Source organism: Mesoplodon mirus (genome assembly GCF_964341445.2).
Source record: "Mesoplodon mirus genome assembly, chromosome: 7".
NCBI lineage: Eukaryota > Metazoa > Chordata > Mammalia > Artiodactyla > Ziphiidae > Mesoplodon > Mesoplodon mirus.
This window is the reverse complement of record NC_138983.1, coordinates 120,688,603-120,707,225: the sequence shown is the minus strand read 5'-3', so window position 1 is coordinate 120,707,225 and position 18,623 is coordinate 120,688,603. Positions and strand designations below refer to the sequence as shown.

Here is an 18,623-nt window from a genome sequence, read left to right as displayed (position 1 = left end):
GAAAAGTTGGCTTCTCCACCTTTTAAATGGGTTATTACATATTGATATTCTGACTGCTTATTTATAAATAAAACTTTGTGTGAGAGTATATGAAAGTTTCATAATTTTTATAGTCCTCTAGATTGATGAGGATTTTACATCTAGAGATAAGCATGTCGGTAGGGAGAATAGGAAAGAAATAGTAAATTCTGACCTAAGTTCATGTTTCTAGTTTAACAGTGGGTAGGTTTTGGGATCCAGCGGAGCAGTGGCCAGTCTTTCCCTGGATTTTGGCATCTGCTGTTCATTTCAGCCAATGTTTTATCGGGAAGAGTCCTTGGATCGCTGTTCTGCCAGCTTTAGTTAACCTAGGTTAGCTTCAGTTCAGATTTTGCTATTTTGGATGTGCAGGAACTGATCACTTTCCTAATGATAGAAAAAGCTTTGTTGGGACAGAGGGAATTGTCATACTGGGTATCAACAGGACTGATTGCGGGGCTGTAGTCAGCCAGACTTTAGGGGGTTGTTCCTTGATGGTAGAATTTTTGTGCTTTTCCCCCATCTTTGACAAATTTTCAGGGGTGTGTGATTTCCATGTTAACTCCATTTTGCTTTAGCAGACTTACAGAGAATGTTTCTTCCATTTTAGGAGTAGGTAGTCTTTGTGTATTCTAGGTCTTTAATAAAGATTTCTCATGAATGAATGAATGAACAAATTCTGGAGTACCCATCAGATTACATAAATGCCCTGATCACTGTTATGTCCTAGAACTATTTTGTCTAGACCTGTTGTGGTGTGCTAGGTTGGGATTATCTTGATTCAAATTAAGAACAATAGAGGTAAAAGTAGTACTTTACCATTATCAGCTAATTTTATTGTAATTGTTGAGTCCATTCAGTAAATATCAAAGACTTATATGCTGTACAGTTGTCAGACAGCCTGTTTTTTGTCATGGAAACTCTTTCACTTGTTTGGCACTTTTTGGCATTATTTTGACTATTTTCTAAGAGTCTCCTGCTTAAAGTGCTTTGTTAGCTATGGTAGGCACATAGTTTTTTATCTGAAAATTTAAAATGCGTTGTGCTGATAGTTTTTGCATACATCTAGTGTTGTTTCTTACATATAAGAACATAATAAGCCTATAAATACTTCTTGAATGAATGGATAAATGACTTCAGCTAAAGAAACATTGAATCAATTGCTTTTGAGCATTTATCATGTGTCCTCATAGAATTTACTGTCTAATAAGGCTGTAGACACATGAATAGATAATTACAGTCCAATCTATTATGTGCTACAGTGGAAAGATAGGGAATCAAAGGAGCAAGTTCATCTGGTAGTATCAGGAAAGACTTCTTAGAGGTAGTGATCTTTGAGCTGAGCCTGGAAGGAAGAGAAGGAGTTTGCCAGGTAGGCACCATGCAGGTACATTGTAGAAAAATAGAATTTCAAGTGTAGGGACTGCTGAGACAAAAAGATTGAATATCGAGTTCTTTTTTAAAAACTTAAAGTAGTTTTACAGCATTAGCTGAATTTTAGGTAGGAACTACACAGGCATGAGCAAGATAATTTCAGTCTCTCCATTGTGATTGTAATAATGGTCCCCAGCTTACGATGGTTCAACTTAGAATTTTTTTTTGACTTTATGATGGTGCGAAAGCAATACACGTTCAGTAGAAACCATACTTCGAATTTTGAACTTGGATCTTTTTCCAATAGGCGGTATGATATCTCTCGTGATGCTAGACAGTGGCAGCAAGCCATACCTCCCAGTCAGCCACTCCATCATGAGGGTAAATTTACAATGGAAACTCTTATAGCCATTCTTTACCGGCAACCATTCTGTTTTCACTTTCAGTACAGTAGTCCATAAATTACATGAGACAGTCAACACTGTGTTATTAAATAGGCTTGATGTTAGGTGATTTTGCCCAACTGTAGGCTAATGTAAGTGTTCTGAGCATGTTTGAGGTAGGCTAGGCTAAGCTATGATGTTCGGTAGGTTAGGTGTATTAAATGCATTTTTGACTTACGATATTTTCAGTTTATGATGGGTTTATCAGGACTTAACTCCATCATAAGTCGAGGACAATCTGTAAATATTTATTCTCTCTGGTTTTCAAAGGGACCTTTCTATACTTTCTTGGCCAGATAACATATATTAATGACACATTCCAGACCTGGGCTGACTCTTGACTTTTGAAGCCAGGGGAAAGAAATAGTTTTCACAACTATTACTTGGACGAGGTAAAGAATACTTGGCATTTAGGAAATTTAGAGTAGTGTAGACATAAAGTTGCAAAGTTGTAGGGGAAACATCTCTATAGGGTCAGAGATCAAGAGGTGAAATTTAGTGTTGCAAAAAGGAAAGTGACTGGACTTGGCACTGATTTTGCCTCTTTCCCTTGTAACATTTCAAGTTCTCAGATGTTGAGGTTAAGTATTTTTGTGTGTGAGTGAAGAGCAGTGCTGCTGTCTGATGAGGGGGACACAGGCCTGGGGAAGGTGTGGGAGGACAGGTGTAAGAAATGCTCTCCCCTCAAAAATAACACTGGGTCTGCTCAAGGATGCCACTTGGTGGCCTAGGATGTGATCCCTGCCTGTTTGTGTGTTTTATAAAATCTGTCAGATCACAGGACAGGAGATTTCAGAAGGTAGGGGCTGGTGTCCTCTATCAAAAGGCCCACAGTTTTCCATTCCTGCAGCGGCAGAGGATGAAGCCCCAGAGGAGTCTTTTGGGGAGTACTCAGGGTCACCTGCCAGCCACAGCTGTTCCAGAGCCTTCCCTCTTTTGTTAATCATTTCTGTTGAACCTTGGTGGCTTTTTCTTCTTGGTGGTGCAAATTTGATGATTTACTATAATTTAGTTCCTAGAGTTCTATAAAATTGTAGGCCTATAAAAGATTCCAGATTCCATTCAATCTGTGGAACAATAAACATTATCTCCTCTTCTTCTGGCCTCTTGCAAAGCTCCCTTTAGCTCCTTTGAATGAAAGGAGTTGAGGCACTTTCCATAAAGAGGGAGATAGGTGAGTCACTCCCTGCAAAGACCCTGCTTCCAGCTTCCTTTCACCTTTCATTTTGCACCAGTTAAATGCTTAGCTTGTCATTCTGACACATTTTTTTCTACATAGTTCAGCTTTGATATTTTCTGAGAGCAGCGCTGAATATCTCCCTGGAAAGAGATAAAAGTTTTTGCTCTTTGAAGGCAGATGCCTCATCAAGTAGGGGAGAACACTGGCTAATAGAATTCACTATTTTTGTCCCCTTTTGCTCTTGTTTTTAAGACTGTTGTCAACTTGAACCTTCCCAAATCTTGACTTATCCCCCGATTTTTACCCCATCCTTCAGGGAAGTAACAGTCTTATGAAATGTTCACAGCCTAGCTGTGAACTTGATCTATGAGCTCCTAACACATAAAAATAATTGAGTTTACCAACTTAATGCTTTTGGTTCCACATCTCAGAGTACGGTGTACCTTGGTAAAAAGATACCCCTAACAGGAGGGCATAGTAAGTTGTGGTAAAGACAAAAAGACTAAAGAGCTTTCCTGAAAAAACATATATTTGCAAAGATCAAAGAGAAAGAGGCTTTTTTCTTTTGCTGTTTAGCATCTGTAATAGGTGATGTGGAAGATGATCTCCTTTCCTCTAGTCACTCTGGTTTTTCTTCTCAGGGTCAGATTTCCAGAATTTTGTAAAGAAAAAGGTGGGTCAAGGTTGATAGCATTGCCACCACACTGGCAGTCAGGAGAGGATTGTGCAAAAACTTACTTCTCTGGAAACTGGATGTCTAAAGAACTCAATTTAGGAAATGTGTTGTTAAATAGTAATTAAAATCCAGAGAAGACGTGTATGTCTGTTTTGAAAATAAAACCATCCATTAGTTTTCTATAACCCAAAAGGTTATCGTAGAGAATACAAGATATAAATGTCTCTAATGAGCTTGGCCTGGGACAAAATCTCTGTTCCTGAACAGTCCCTATCATTGTATTTAGACAGGAAGGAGAGAGCTTTCCCAAAAGGTGACCCGCGATTGAATTTGGGTCCTTCCTTAGGGTCCCCCTCTTCCTCCTCCCTTAGATGTTTCTAGCATTAAGGGTTTGGTTTCTAATCTTATTTTGCTGTGCAAGCTGCAAAAATGTCAGGCTTTTCTGCCTATTTCTCTGCCTTCTGATTACCCTTTTAAGCAATGCTGATTGCAGGAAATTGCTGTGGTGCAACGCGGGTGTCACAACACACAGTGATTAAAACCCGCATGTGTCATTCACTGCCTGATTGAAGTAATCACATGGAGGGGAAGAGCAGATGAAAAACCTGCTAAATGTGCAGAGGGGGCTTTTTCTCATCATTCGGGTTTAAGGATTTTGAGTTAAAGAATCAAAACTTGTGTGGGTAAGGCTTGTGTTTTCAGTCATTTTGTTTCATTCTGAAGCCCCAAAACTTCGGAGCAGGGTCTGGGTCTCTGAACATGGTTTCCTAAGGAAAACAAGTTGTTGCTTTTTACGGGAACACAGGTCCCCTGTATACACACTATCAAATAGTGGTTGAGTGTATCAAGGGGAAGGATGCTAGAATGTAACTAGGAGAAACAGGTGGGAAGGAAATGGAAAAGGCCCTAATAACTCAGCCCTGCAAGACTGCAACCCACCACGCCCACCCTCCCCCAACCCCTGTGCCCCTACTTCCCGTGCCAATTCAAAGTCCAGGTTGTCACCTGGGCTTCTGACTGACCAGCTGTAGATTAGTAGTCCCTGCAGCCCCCTCCTCAGCTTCAATCAATTTGCCAGAGTGGCTCCCAGAACTCAGAGAAACATTTGCTTGTGTTTACCAGTTTATTATGAAGGATGCAAGCCAGGTGGAAGAGATGCGTAGGGCAGGGTGTGTGGGAAGATAATGTGGCACTGCCGTGCTCTCTGGGCGTGCCACAGCCCCGTGGGCTTCTCTGCCTGTTCACCAACCCAGAAGCTCTCTGAACGCTGACTGTCCTTTTGGGTTTTTATGGAGGCCCCATTACATAAGTACCATTGCTTGAATCATTGGCCATTGTTGATGAAACCCTATTGCCAGCCCCTCTCCCCTCCCCAGAGAAGGGGACGACAGGACTGAAAGTTCCAGCCCTCCAGTCACTCGATTGGTTCCCCTAGCAACTAGTCCTCATCCTTAGGTTACCTGGGGCTTTCCTGAAGTTCCCCCATTAACAGAACAAAAGACATCCGGTTCCCCTAGCAACTAGTCCTCATCCTTAGATTACCTGGGGCTTTCCTGAAGTTCCCTCATTAACAGAACAAAAGACACCTGTATTACTCTCACCACTTCGGAAATTACAAGGGTAATTTTAGGAGCTTTGTACTAGGAATGGGGGTGAAGACCAAATAAATACTTCTTATTATAAATCTTAGTGCCACCACTAAGCTATTTATGTTATTTGGTGGTTCTGAAAAGTATTAGTTCCATTTGGGCTAGATATAGTGGTCATGATAGAAAATACAGCTAAATATTTGAAACCTGATTTCTAAGAGGGGGGCGGCTTGTGGACTCTCATACACTTGAGGCAGTGGATCATCAACATTACTTGAACAAAGAACAGTATGAGTCAAGCGCTGTAATAGGTATTGGAGGCATTCACTAATGATTTCTTATCTCGTTGTCTCCCTCAGGTGTAGAGCCCTGGTATTTCTATTTAATTAATGGATTTCTGAATTTTAATGTAGTCTTTGCTTTGGCTCTCTTGGTCTTACCACTGACTTCTCTTATGGAATACCTACTGCAGAGATTTCATGGTGAGTGGCATAACGGATGGTAGACTTGGTGGGGGGGGGGAGGGAAGAGAAGTAACAATGGGTACCAAGAAGTGAAAAAGAATCTACTTACTTTATTCTCCATTTTCTTCCTATGGAAATGGCTGGTTTATTGCACTTTCCATTTGTGTTCATAGATTATTTAATTTATGTTGTTAACCTATGTGAAAGTTTGGTTAATAATTGCAAGTGAAGAGTCTGTATGATTTACAGAACCACCCGGGGAGGCAAAAACATTTATAAACTCTTGGGAGATAAGCCTATATGAGTCTTCTGTTTTTTAAAGAACTGTGTGTTGGCATGCAAGATGGCTTAAGATAATCAATGCTAGAGGCAAACCTTCTCTGGGAAATTCAACCAAAATTTTGAAAACGAAACCATATAGAGGTTCCCCCAAATTTGATGCTTGTTCTGATTCTGTATGGCACAGCCAGTGTTCTCTCAGGTTGTCATGGCTCTGGGTATGTAGTGCCCATAGTTTCTTTTATGGAAGACAGGTCTGAGCAGAAATGCATCTGAGCTTTGGAAGGAGATCTAACTTCAGACTTTTTAGTCTGATTTGGATGCCATGTGATCCCTCAGTACCATTCCCCATTCTGTTGTTCTACTATGAATGGTTTATAAAGACTTCACTGTGTTCATAGAATATGAAAGCAGCCTTCAGAGTCACTTTTGTTTTGTTTTAGGACTTTCGTTGTAACATAACCGTGATGCCATTATCCTAACAAAATTAACAGTAATTTCTTAATATCATCTAATACCCAGGTAATATTTAGATTCCTACATTGTCTGAAAAATAGCTTTTTATAATTTTTATAGTTCTTTGTAGTTTGTTTGTTTAAAGCAGGATCTAAACAAGAGTCATATAGTGAATTTGGTGTTATGTTTCATAAGCTTTTTTAGAGGTTCCCCCTCTCACCTTTTTCCTCCTGAAGATTTCTAAAGAAACCAGGTCATTCATCTTGCATAGTGTCCAACATTTGGATTCAGCTGTTTGTCCCCTCGAGGTATTAATGTATTCCTCCATTCCTTGTATTTCTTAAGGATCATTTTTTCTTTTTTTTTTGAAAAGTAACATTTTCCCTGACTATAAAAATAATTTATGCTTGTGGAAAATTTGGAAATGCTTGTGATGTAAGTATAAAAACAGTAAAAATAAAATAAAAATAGGATATTAAGCTGTTCTCTAAAGTATGAATCCAATTTTGGTTTAAAAGTGTGTAATGTATCCACGTGTCCACCTAGTAACTAGTCCCCATCCTTAGGTTACCTAGGGGCTTTCCTTTATACTTTTTAAAATACTTTTTTAGTACTTTTGTTCTATTTTTTTCTTTATATTTTTTGTGTATTTTATAATGGAAACAATACTTTTCAAAAGAAGAAACATTAAGAAATAAAAATAATAAAAGAAAAAATGTAGAAAAATATAAAGAGGCAGGAAAGAAATTACCCATTATCTCATCATGTAGTACAACTGTGGTTATAATTTTGTACATTTTATAGAGGATATTTCAAAATTTTAGGCCATATTTTTAAAATGTATTCGTTAGCTTTTAAGATACAGAAGAGGAAGAGATTGTTTACTTGTAGAAGATAGATTTTTTTCTTATGATGAAGAAAATTCCAACCTAAAATACCTCCTGGAAAGGTATAAGTCCTAAATTATAACCTAAAATCTCACGATAAAATCTTAGAGTGAAAAGTTTAAAAGATAAGCTTGTTATTGCAGTTCAAGATTTTTATTCCTAACGAGTTTCTGCAAAAGCACGGATAACTACGGAGCACAGTTAAATTGCTAAGTTGGGCTTTGGTGACCACCGTGATCTTTTTATCTAAATTTGCTCAGTGTAGACATAATGGACACCAGGGGGCACTGTCTATCTACCCTTGGCCAGTGATTCCTACGCACTGCTTGTTGTCACTAGTATAAGCACAGTAGGGGATGCCTTCGCTGTAGATGGCAGGTTTATCTCTCAGTGTTCATGTACCTAAACACAGGAACCTTCCAGTAGGTGCTTAGGTCTTCGTTTTCATTAAATTCCTTTAGTTCTTTCACATGCTTTTAAGTACATCTTGGCTTTAATTTTGCGATACAGAGTGGATGGGTACTGCAGAACAGGAGAGAAAACTTGATCAGTAAACTTCCTTTAAGAGTGTTTTTATATTTGCTTTGAATGGGTTTGAGAATCCTACTTTTTTCCTTTTCTTTGATCTATAGCTATTTGGTGTATAAGTAAGATTAATGCAGTAAACAGAATATAGGAATTAAAATCCAAGAAATGAATTTATGTTATGCTTTTGGTTAATCTCAGGAACTTTTAGTCTTAGTGGCAGGACTCATTAGAAAGAGAAATCTGTTTTTTCTTCATCCATTGTAGAAATTATTAAGCTCTATTACCCATTCACCTGTTCTAGCTAAATCCAGTATTGTGCCTCCCTTTAAATGTTGGACCTCTTGGGAGAGCTAAGGAGTATATACCCCTTTCTACCTAACTCCTTTATTATATCAGAGAAAGTGTGAATACAAGAATTGAAACATTTTATTGGGTGCCCTAGGGTATACATCCCAGTTTGAGATCAAGAGAACATTGAAACTAAACATGCTGTTTTGTTCTAATATGGTGAAAGGTGGATATTTTTCTGTCTTACAGTTCAGAATTTAGGCCACCCATATTGGCTTACCTTGGCTCCAATGTATATTTGGTTTATAATTTTCTTCATCCAGCCTCACAAGGAGGAGAGATTTCTTTTCCCTGTATACCCACTTGTATGTCTCTGTGGTGCTGTGGCCCTTTCTGCACTTCAGGTGAGTTTCAGTGAAATGTATATCCGCTTCATTCTGTTTCACTTTAAATCCTTCATAAAGCTTATAGGCAAATTACAGAATGCTTCCACCTAAGATATTTTATCTGTACATTAAACCTGATACAGATCGTATTATAAAGCTTTATGTATTGATTGCTTAAATGTTGCTTTCTCTTATTTGCTGATTACATATTTGCAGTGTTAACTTGTGTGTTAATTTGTCCCTGTTGCCAATAAGAATCCAATTGCTATGAAAGGAATTTTTTTAAGTCACTGAATGGGCCTAGCACAGAACGGTGGAACCACAGCAGAGCTAATGGAATGTCTACTTTTCACTACAAGACCTGAATGAAACTGGCTCAAGTGTTTGGGATTACATCAGGCAGTTAGCAATGTGGGACACTTTGTAATCCTGGCTTAAAACCTGTCCAGGTCAATTCCCTGTCAGAACTAATCTTGAATATCTCTGTATTTATGGCTTCAGAAGCGCCAGACTCTGTTTTTTTTTTTTTTTTTTTTAACCTCTGTTACCATTTGCAGTTAGCAGAAGAAGAAGAATTAGGGTGATAGGTTTTTTTCTAGTTTTTTTCTTAACAGACTTATGTAAAGATATAATTCACAAACCATAGAATTTACCCATTTAAAGTGTATGATACAGTGTTTTTTAGACTATTCACAGATCTATGTAAGCATCACTGCAATCAATTTTAGAACATTTTCATCACCTCAAAAACCCTGTACCCTTTAGCTGTCGTAACCCCCCTCCCATATCTCCTCAGCCATAAGCAACAGCTAATCAGTCTACTTTGTATCTCTATAGATTTGCCTATTCTGGACATTTCATATAAATGAAATCAAAAAAATGTGGTCTTTTGTGACTTCTTTCATTTAGCGTAGTGTTTTTATTTTTTTAATAAATTTATTTATTTATTTTTGGCTGTGTTGGGTCTTCGTTGCTGCACGTGGGCTTTCTCTAGCTGTGGCAAGCGGGGGGCTACTCTTTGTTGCGGTGCGTGGGATTCTCATTGCGGTGGCTTCTCGTTGCAGAAGGCCAGCTCTAGGTGTGTGGGCTTCAGTAGTTGTGGCACGTGGGCTCAGTAGTTGCGGCAGACGAGCTCTAGAGTGCAGGCTCAGTAGCTGTGGTGCACCGGCTTAGTTGCTCTGCAGCATGTGGGATCTTCCTGGACCAGGGCTCGAATCCGTGTCCCCTGCATTGGCAGGTGGATTCTTAACCACCGTACCACCGGGAAGTCCTAGCATAATGTTTTTAAAGCTCATCCATGTTAGGATGATAGTTTTAAAAAATAATTTTAATTATAAAAGTAACTGAACTTTATTGCAGATAATTTTTCTTTTACCACTTTCTAAATCAGTCCTACCACCCTAACAAAATCTCCTTCTAGCATTTTTGCCGATTATATAACAATCTATTATGATTGTAATCTAAGGTTCATATAACTTTACATCCCTCTTAATATAATTATAACATTCTCTATATTGCCATATCTCTACCCATCATTTTAATAGCAATATAATATTCTAAGGTGGATATAATATACAACATTATTATGTAATATATAATATATTGAATTGGTTATATATAATGATTAGATATAATTTATGTTAAAATTTAGATTGCTCACTTATTTCAGTATTATAAGTAATGCTAGGGTAAGTATCTTTGTTTAGGTATTTGGATTGTTTGCTTAGGAGAGATTCCAGAAAATATGAAAGGGGTTCAGACATATTTATGGCACTTGTTATGTATTGCAAAATTGCTTTCCAAAAGTAGTTTCTAGTCTAGGAGGGAAAGAAGGAAGGACAGAAATTTCATGGGAAGGTGTTCAAAGGCTACAGAACTCATGCAGATGTGTATATATTGTTAATGATATTCATCTAGTTTGTGAAGTAGTTTAGCAGATAATTAACAGAATTTTCCTAATATTCTATGTGAGGAATTCTTTTTTCTTTTTGTTTGGTCATGAGACATTTTGTTGTTACTAAAAACTTAGATGAAAACTTGTTAGTAAGGAAAGTGAAGGTTAATAACTAGTTATATCAGAATAGATTGAGATACTTCATATATCAAAAAAAAACTAGGAAAAGCATTTTTGTTTAAATATTTTAAAAAAATAAATTATTAGGACTTTAAGCATTAGGGAAGTATCCAATTAATTTTCCTATGAAGCTAGTGAGATTTCATTCTTGGCAAGCCCTCTGGCTAGGCTGATCTACAGACAATTTAGCAGAATTTGCTTTAATCTGAGAATTTGGAGTGGGTACTTCATTGTTTGCTACTGCTCAGACCCTTGGTAGAACCTCTTTTTCTGCTTTCTTCCTCTTAGTTATGATGATGTCTTGTGATTGTGTATATTTTGCAAGGTGTATCTTCTTTTTTCAATAAAGTTTTCTTTCCTTCTAGAAATGTTACCACTTCGTGTTTCAGCGATACCGCCTGGAGCATTATACTGTGACATCGAATTGGCTGGCGTTGGGAACACTCTTCCTGTTTGGGCTCTTATCTTTTTCTCGCTCTGTGGCACTGTTCAGAGGTAGATGTACTGAGAATATCTTAACCCGTACTCACAAGGCACTATACCTTGGGTTTTGCTTGACCCATGATTGTTTGTTTGTTTTTTGTTTTTTTGTGGTACGCGGGCCTCTCACTGTTGTGGCCTCTCCCATTGTGGAGCACAGGCTCCGGACGTGCAGGCTCAGTGGCCATGGCTCACGGGCCCAGCCGCTCCGCGGCATGTGGGATCTTCCTGGACCGGGGCACGAACCCACGTCCCCTGCATCGGCAGGTGGACTCTCAACCACTGCGCCACCAGGGAAGCCCCCCATGAATGTTTAATACAATTCAGCTTAAGCTGAGGGGGGAGGACTTTTCTACAGGGAGAACCTATGGACTTCATATTAAGATTGGGATGTGACTTCTGTACTTTAGGACTGAAGAGAAGATTGAGAATTCCTTTTAGTGTGATTAACTATAAACGTCTTCTCTATTCTTACTCATTTTTTTTTTTTTCCTTTTAAAGGATGAATTAAGGAAGCCTTAAACTTAGGATGCAAATTTGGGGCTCAAGTCCCATGATTATATTCTTTCTTATAATCATTATTTGGATCCAGAATATTGAAATGTGCTCAAAGAACGTGAAATTAAAAAGGTGGAAGCATATAGAGAAGGGCAAGAAAGCAAATTATTTCTGGCAAAAATAGGGCCTCTGCTTTAATCATCTTCCTAACTGTAGAGGTGTTTTACACTGTAGAGTGGGCTTCCTGCTGGGGTTGCGGTGTACCTTTCACATGGATCACAGTGGGACATTAACATGCATTATAATTAAATGTCAGAATCTCATCTCCCTCATCTTTGGCTTTCACAAACCTTTCTCCCTTCCAGGGTATCATGGGCCCCTTGATTTATATCCAGAATTTCACCGAATTGCCACAGACCCAACCATCCACACTGTCCCAGAAGGCCGACCTGTTAATGTCTGTGTAGGAAAAGAGTGGTATCGATTTCCCAGCAGCTTCCTCCTGCCTGATAAGTAAGTTGCCCTTTAATTCTCAGAGTTTTAAATCAAGGTGTAAAAATAGCAATTCTGTGGCAATGTCTTCTTAATTTTTCCTTCATTTTAGATTTTTCACAAGTTTTTGAATGATTTTCCATCTCAGAGAGCTGTGGGAACTGTGCTGAGCACCCATGGCCTGTGTTTGGTAGAATGAGTGCTGTGTCTGGTAATGCACCCTGCACTGCCCTTAACCACAGAGGTCTGGGGACGTCTGAAGACATTCTGGGCTCTGGGCTTCTGCTAGTGGTTCTTCCTGAGGATCCATATTTAAATTTTTATAATTAACTGATATTAATCCACTTTTAAAAGTGGTTTAGAGACTCTAGGTTTCTAGAGTGTTTTTACAGAAGACATGTTTGTCGTCCGACAGCAGTGGCCATTCTCTACCAGTGTATGGACACTGGGAAAGCTGTGGCTAAGACCTCGGTACCACTTTCCTTGATGCTGTCTGTTGTTGGATGTGATAGCGTAGGCTCTGAGTTCCCTTGTATTTGCTTCATTTGGACAGAGAAGAGTCCTATTTAGGGAAAAGGGAAGTCAGGTTAAGACGAGTCATGTTGCTCCATTTGGGGACTGGCTTCAGCAGCTTAGCTGGTGGTAGTATTTTTTGATCGATAAAGATCCTGTATCAGTCATTAATGATTAATTAAAACTTGTTTTTTAAGTGTTAACTTTAGCCTTTGCCTTTTACATTTGAAATAGTTTCACAACTAAAGATACTTTTGAGGATTACTCAGGAACAAAGTACTTTTCCCACAGTGAGTTCTTACATTTCACTCTTTTCTCTACACACCTGATGAATTTGCTTTAATTTTGATAAGTCCCTCTGATCACAGGTAATTGGCAATAAACTTTGATGTTTCTCTTTTGATGGTATGATCACTATTGCAGATTTCACTGCTAAGAGTTGGTGAAATGTGTTGAGAGACCTCTAGTTGAAAATTTCTCAACGATTTTGGACTGAATTGTGACCTCTGTCTCTATTCTCTCTGGTTGAGGTTTTAGCAGAAACATTTTGTCTCCAAGTGAAATGTTTTTCACATGAAACTTTTTTTTTTTTTTGCTTGTGTATTTCAAGTACATTTGACAATGTGAGCCCCCTGTGTTTTTCTTATTCTCCTTACTTGTGTTTCTGACAGTTGGCAGCTTCAGTTCATTACATCAGAGTTCAGAGGCCAGTTACCAAAGCCATTCGCAGAGGGACCACTGGCCACCCGGATTATTCCTACTGACATGAATGACCAGAACCTAGAGGAGCCATCCAGATATGTAAGGGCATTATTCTCCTTTTACTACTTTGAAAAGAGTTCTACCCTTAAAATCTGTTGGCATACATAATAGAGCATTGATGAAATGGGACTTTTTTAGAAAGTGATTTCTTTAGGGTGAGGGATATAATGACTTTTGTTGAGAAAGGATGAACAGTATCATTTTTATTGTCAAATGACCTCCTTTATTTTCTATGTAAAATATATAATTCAACATATTTTCTAAACTGGGCTGGAAAATTTCCTATGTCTAATTCAGATCATCATTTTGAAACACATTCTGCAGCTCTTATCACTCCTTGGTCCGTTAAAATGCTTCATGGGGAACTTTCAAGTTATAGGTGGACCTTTGACCTAACTATTAGTATACTCTGGTTTTAGCAAGTGGACAGTCAGTGAAGGGTGTTCGCACACTGAGGCCGTGAAGCAATATCTGTCAGGGCCGTGCTCTTCCACCCACTCATCTTTACGCACTCTGAGATCCCATGTGGATTTTATTTCAGTTCCTTCGAAAGATGACACTTTTGTCATTTGATACCTGTAAAATCTTTGATTGTGGAAAAGGTGAGGGCAATAAAGATAATGTTCCTGGTTCCCAGAGACAGTAAAGGACTATTTGTAGAATTATTAGAAAACACATTTTTTTGGCAACCTATCTGTTAAGAAACATTTAACAATTTAAATGTCAAATACATTTCATTTAGATTTTCTTTTGTCATATACTTAAAGTGAAATATCAGGACTTTCAGTTCTCTTCCAAAGCAAACCTGCAGCCACAGCTGGCTTTTTGTCTCCCAGATTGGGGCAGGTTAGACTTCCATGGAGACCCTCAGGGTTTATGAGTGAGATTCTTACTGTGTGAGCTTTCGCTTATAAGCTATGAAAATGGACATGATAAAATACAAACTTGGCTTGGCTCCCTGAGAAGGTGACACACGTATTCCACTAAGTGACTTATCTTGGAGCTTCCTTCTAACTTAAGCCTCTGATTCCTGTAACAGTGACAATACCCCTGGGCAGTATGTTCTGTTGTTAGTCATTTTTATTTTAGCTGCAGATATTCTTCTGAGAGCAGGCTTTGATATACAGGGGATCACCATGGGGACACTGGATAGTCAAAAGGGTAGGAGAATACACTGTGATAGGGGGAAGATATAATAAGTTCAGAGTGTTGTCACAGCTGTATTTTGGGAAGAGATAGTATAGCGTAGTAGAAAAAAAAGAGCATGGACTTCGGAGTCAAGTAGGCCTGAATTCTAGTCCCAACTCTGTTGCCTACCTTGATGACATTGGGCAAATTAGTTAACATCTGTGTTTAACTAATTTCAGTTTCTGTCTGTGAAGTGGGAATAACCATACCTACTTTTGGAAGAAATAATAGGAGATTGGATATCATATCTCTCTGTCATATATAGCATAGTGTCTGGTACATAGTTTTTCCCACATATGTTCTTAATTTGATAATGGTGTATTTGATGGATTAATTTTATTGCTCCCCAGCTTGATTTTTATTACAGTCTGTCCAGACTCAGTGTTGCTTTTTCAATCCCAGTGACTTTGCTTATCTTGGTGACAGTGCCTGGACTTCCCTTGTCTACCTTCTTAAACTATCAAAACTCTTTCTCTCTGAAGCCTTTCCCAACTATTAAAGTAACACAGTGGGCAGTGTCCTTCTTTTTTTTTTTTTTTTTTTTTTTTTTTTCTTTTTGCGGTATGCGGGCCTCTCACTGTTGTGGCCTCTCCCGTTGCGGAGCACAGGCTCCGGATGCGCAGGCCCAGCGGCCATGGCTCACGGGCCCAGCCGCTCCGCGGCATGTGGGATCTTCCCGGACCGGGGCACGAACCCGTATCCCCTGCATCGGCAGGCGGACTCTCAACCACTGCGCCACCAGGGAGGCCCCCAGTGTCCTTCTTTAAATGCCTTAAATATTTATCTGTATAGCTCATTTAGCCATTTAATTTTGTTGTCTTATGCTATTTAAATATTTCTGATGTGTATGTCATTTTTCACTATCAGATTGTGAGTGCTATGGAGAGAATGACTGCACCCTATTTCTTTTGTATTCACCATAGTGGCTAGGATAGTGCTGTATATCTAGTAGTTAGCCTATACATGCTTTCTGACTTGAGAGATGAATATTTATCATTGTTGAGATAGTGATATTGAGAGAAAGCTGGCTCTAAAATCTTCAGTGGCTTACAGGCACATGAAAAGATGCTCAGCATCGCTAATTATTAGACAAATGCAAATCAAAACCACAGTGAGGTATCACCTCACACCAGCCAGAATGGCCATCATCAAAAAGTCTACAAATGGGACTTCTCTGGTGGCATGGTAGTTAAGAATCTGCCTGCCAATACAGGGGACACGGGTTCAAGCGCTGGCCCGAGAAGATCCCACATGCCGCGGAGCAACTAAGCCCGTGCACCACAACTACTGAGCCTGTGCTCTAGAGCCCGCAAGCCACAACTACTGAGCCTGCATGCCACAACTACTGAGCCTGCATGCCACAACTACTGAAGCCTGCACGCCTCGCGCCCATGCTCCGCAACAGGAGAAGCTACTGCAGTGAGAAGCTTGCGCACTGCAAGGAAGGGTAGCCACCACGTGCAGCAATGAAGACCTAATGCAGTCCGAAGAAAAAAAGTCTACAAATAATAAATGCTGGAGAGAGTGTGGAGAAAAGGGAATCCTCCTACACTGTTAGTGGGAATGTAAATTGGTGCAGCCACTATGGAAAACGGTATAAACTTCCTTAAAAAGTTAAAAATAGACTTACCATATGATCCAGCAATCCCATTCCTGGGTATATATCTGAAAAACACAAAAATGCTAATTTGAAAAGATACATGCACCCCAGTGTTCATAGCAGCACTGTTTACAAAGAGCCAAGATATGGAAACAACCCAGGTGCCCATCAACAGACAGTTGGCTTAGGGAAATGTGGTACACACACACACACACACACACACACACACACGCATCCAAATATTGCCATTTGCAGCAACATGGATGGACCTAGAGAATATTATGCTTAGTGAAGTAAATCAGACAGAGAAAGACAAATACTATATATCACTTATATGTAGAATCTTAAAAATAATACACATGAATACAAAAACAGAAATAGACTCACAGACATAGAACACAAACTTATAGTTACCAAAGAGGAAAGTGGGGGTGGGGAAGGACAAATTAGGAGTATGGGATTAACAGATACAAACTACTATATATAAATAAGCAACAAGGATTTACTGTGTAGCACAGGGAATTATATCCAATACCTGTAATAAACTATAATGGAATATAATCTACAAAGAAAAAATGGAATCACTATGCTGTACACCTGAAACTAATAAAATATTGTAAATCACCTATACTTCAATTAAAAAAAAACTACAGTGGCCTGTTGTACATTTCTTAAGCTTTGGTCACAGGTTGTCTCTGGTTAGATCATATTTCCATGTTCTCCACTACCAGATACTGTTAAATATAAGTGACTATATTAGCTTTACCCAAAAGGGAAGATTTTCTAGAATACCTATAGGAGTCACCAAAATGCTGGCTGGTAAAATCAGGGACAAACAGGTCCTATATGTATTCTGAGTGTGTAGTGTCTGTCACTGTGCTCATACACCTTTCTCTCTTTGGATTTTCCTGCATGGTGGGGGAAGTGCCCTTCAAATCCAGTCCACTCACCTTTGACACTTTGGAAAGAGATACTTGATGGCTTACTGTGAATTCCACACAAACTATGATCAGGGATTAATTTCTTTCAGTTGACTGTTTAAATAGGTATTTGTTTTTCTTTGATGATAAAAGTAATAAACACTTGTGTAAAATAATGAAAGCTATCAATAAAAAAAATCAGCTATAATCAAATGACCCAAACATTAAACCACTGTTACCATTTTGATGGTTTTTTCTTTCACTTTTTTCTCTTGCATTCATATGTGTATATGTATGTAAATAAAAATCTCAATTATTTTGAAAAATAACATAGTTCTTTAAGAAACAGTGCCAGGATCAAGACTAGTGACCAAATAATTTTGGTCTCACATTTGGCCAAAATGTGAGAGCACACGTTGTGGTACATTTATGTTTGTTACTTCTGGTATCAGTCCTGGTTTTAAGTATGGGTTCATTCAAAAAGGCAAAATAATTATGTTCTCTGTCTTTCCTGAGCATGCTAAATAGCAGCATTATTTTTATTTACCCTTTGGTTCTGAGTGACAGGTTTTAGTCAACTCTTGGCTTCAGTGCTGTGGTCTGTCTCCTATTTCTAGTCTGCGTGGAAACTAAGAAACATGCATGACCTCCTGTACTTCCCTATGCTCTTTTACCTCTGAGTTTATCAAGAATTAGGAGTGAGTGTTTGTAAAGGCTCTTGGTTTCTACTGTATTGTTATAACTATACTGCAGCAATAATATTTTTTTGCTGCATATTCTTTCATGATAGATACTGAGTAGCTGTTGAACAGGTGGTATTATTCAATGGTACCTGCCAAGATTTTCTGCCAGAATCAAGGTCTGAATTTAGAAGGTACATTCAGTGTCTCCTCTTTACTTCTTGACAAATCCAAATTTTTGTTCACTGTTTCAAGGTGAATGATAACCTGTTTCCACATCTGGTGTCTGATGTAGGAGCTACTTAGTCAGTGGATGGAGTTTGGGGCAAAAAACACACGTTCAGGAGGGATCTTACAGATAAAGACTTTTCCCTGACTTTGACTTAATGCTTAAGCAGATTTTCAGGAAGCTTGTCCATCTGTTACCTTTGAAAAAATAAAACTGGTCATTGATTAATTTTTTCCCAGATAGTAATATAGTCAGTTCTGCTATAACATGATATACAATTGCTAAAGATAATTGTGTGGAAAACCACAAGGCTTGTGGGAAAAATGGAGTTAGGGACACAATACTCAAAAACTTTGTCAGTGACACATAAAAAAGATAGGAACCTAATAAAAACAGTGGCATAGTTTTATATATGTGAAATGGCGAAAAGTACATAAATGCTACAATAATATGGCAGTTTACCTTGAAGAAGACCTCAGGTTGCTTCTTGAAGTGGCATTGGGAGGGCTGCAGCTTGTGAAATAAGGGTTATTTGAAACATGACAGAAAGCTGTAATACCAAATATGGATGATATGAATGGGTGTGGCTCATAACAGGCAGTGAACGGAAGAAGGTGGG

At 38.7% G+C, this 18,623-nt stretch overlaps 1 protein-coding gene across 4 annotated transcripts in view; it reads left to right on the top strand.

The window, feature by feature from the left end:
* Positions 1–18,623, top strand: part of ALG9 (ALG9 alpha-1,2-mannosyltransferase) — a 91,484-nt gene that overhangs the window by 16,757 nt on the left and 56,104 nt on the right. For all 4 annotated transcript variants that reach the window (XM_082626826.1, XM_082626827.1, XM_082626825.1 and 1 more), the window contains exons 9-13: positions 5,640–5,762; positions 8,432–8,586; positions 11,008–11,137; positions 11,986–12,133; positions 13,297–13,426. In XM_082626826.1, the coding sequence (XP_082482952.1) occupies positions 5,640–5,762; positions 8,432–8,586; positions 11,008–11,137; positions 11,986–12,133; positions 13,297–13,426 (686 nt within the window). The remainder of the gene's footprint in view (positions 1–5,639; positions 5,763–8,431; positions 8,587–11,007; positions 11,138–11,985; positions 12,134–13,296; positions 13,427–18,623) is intronic.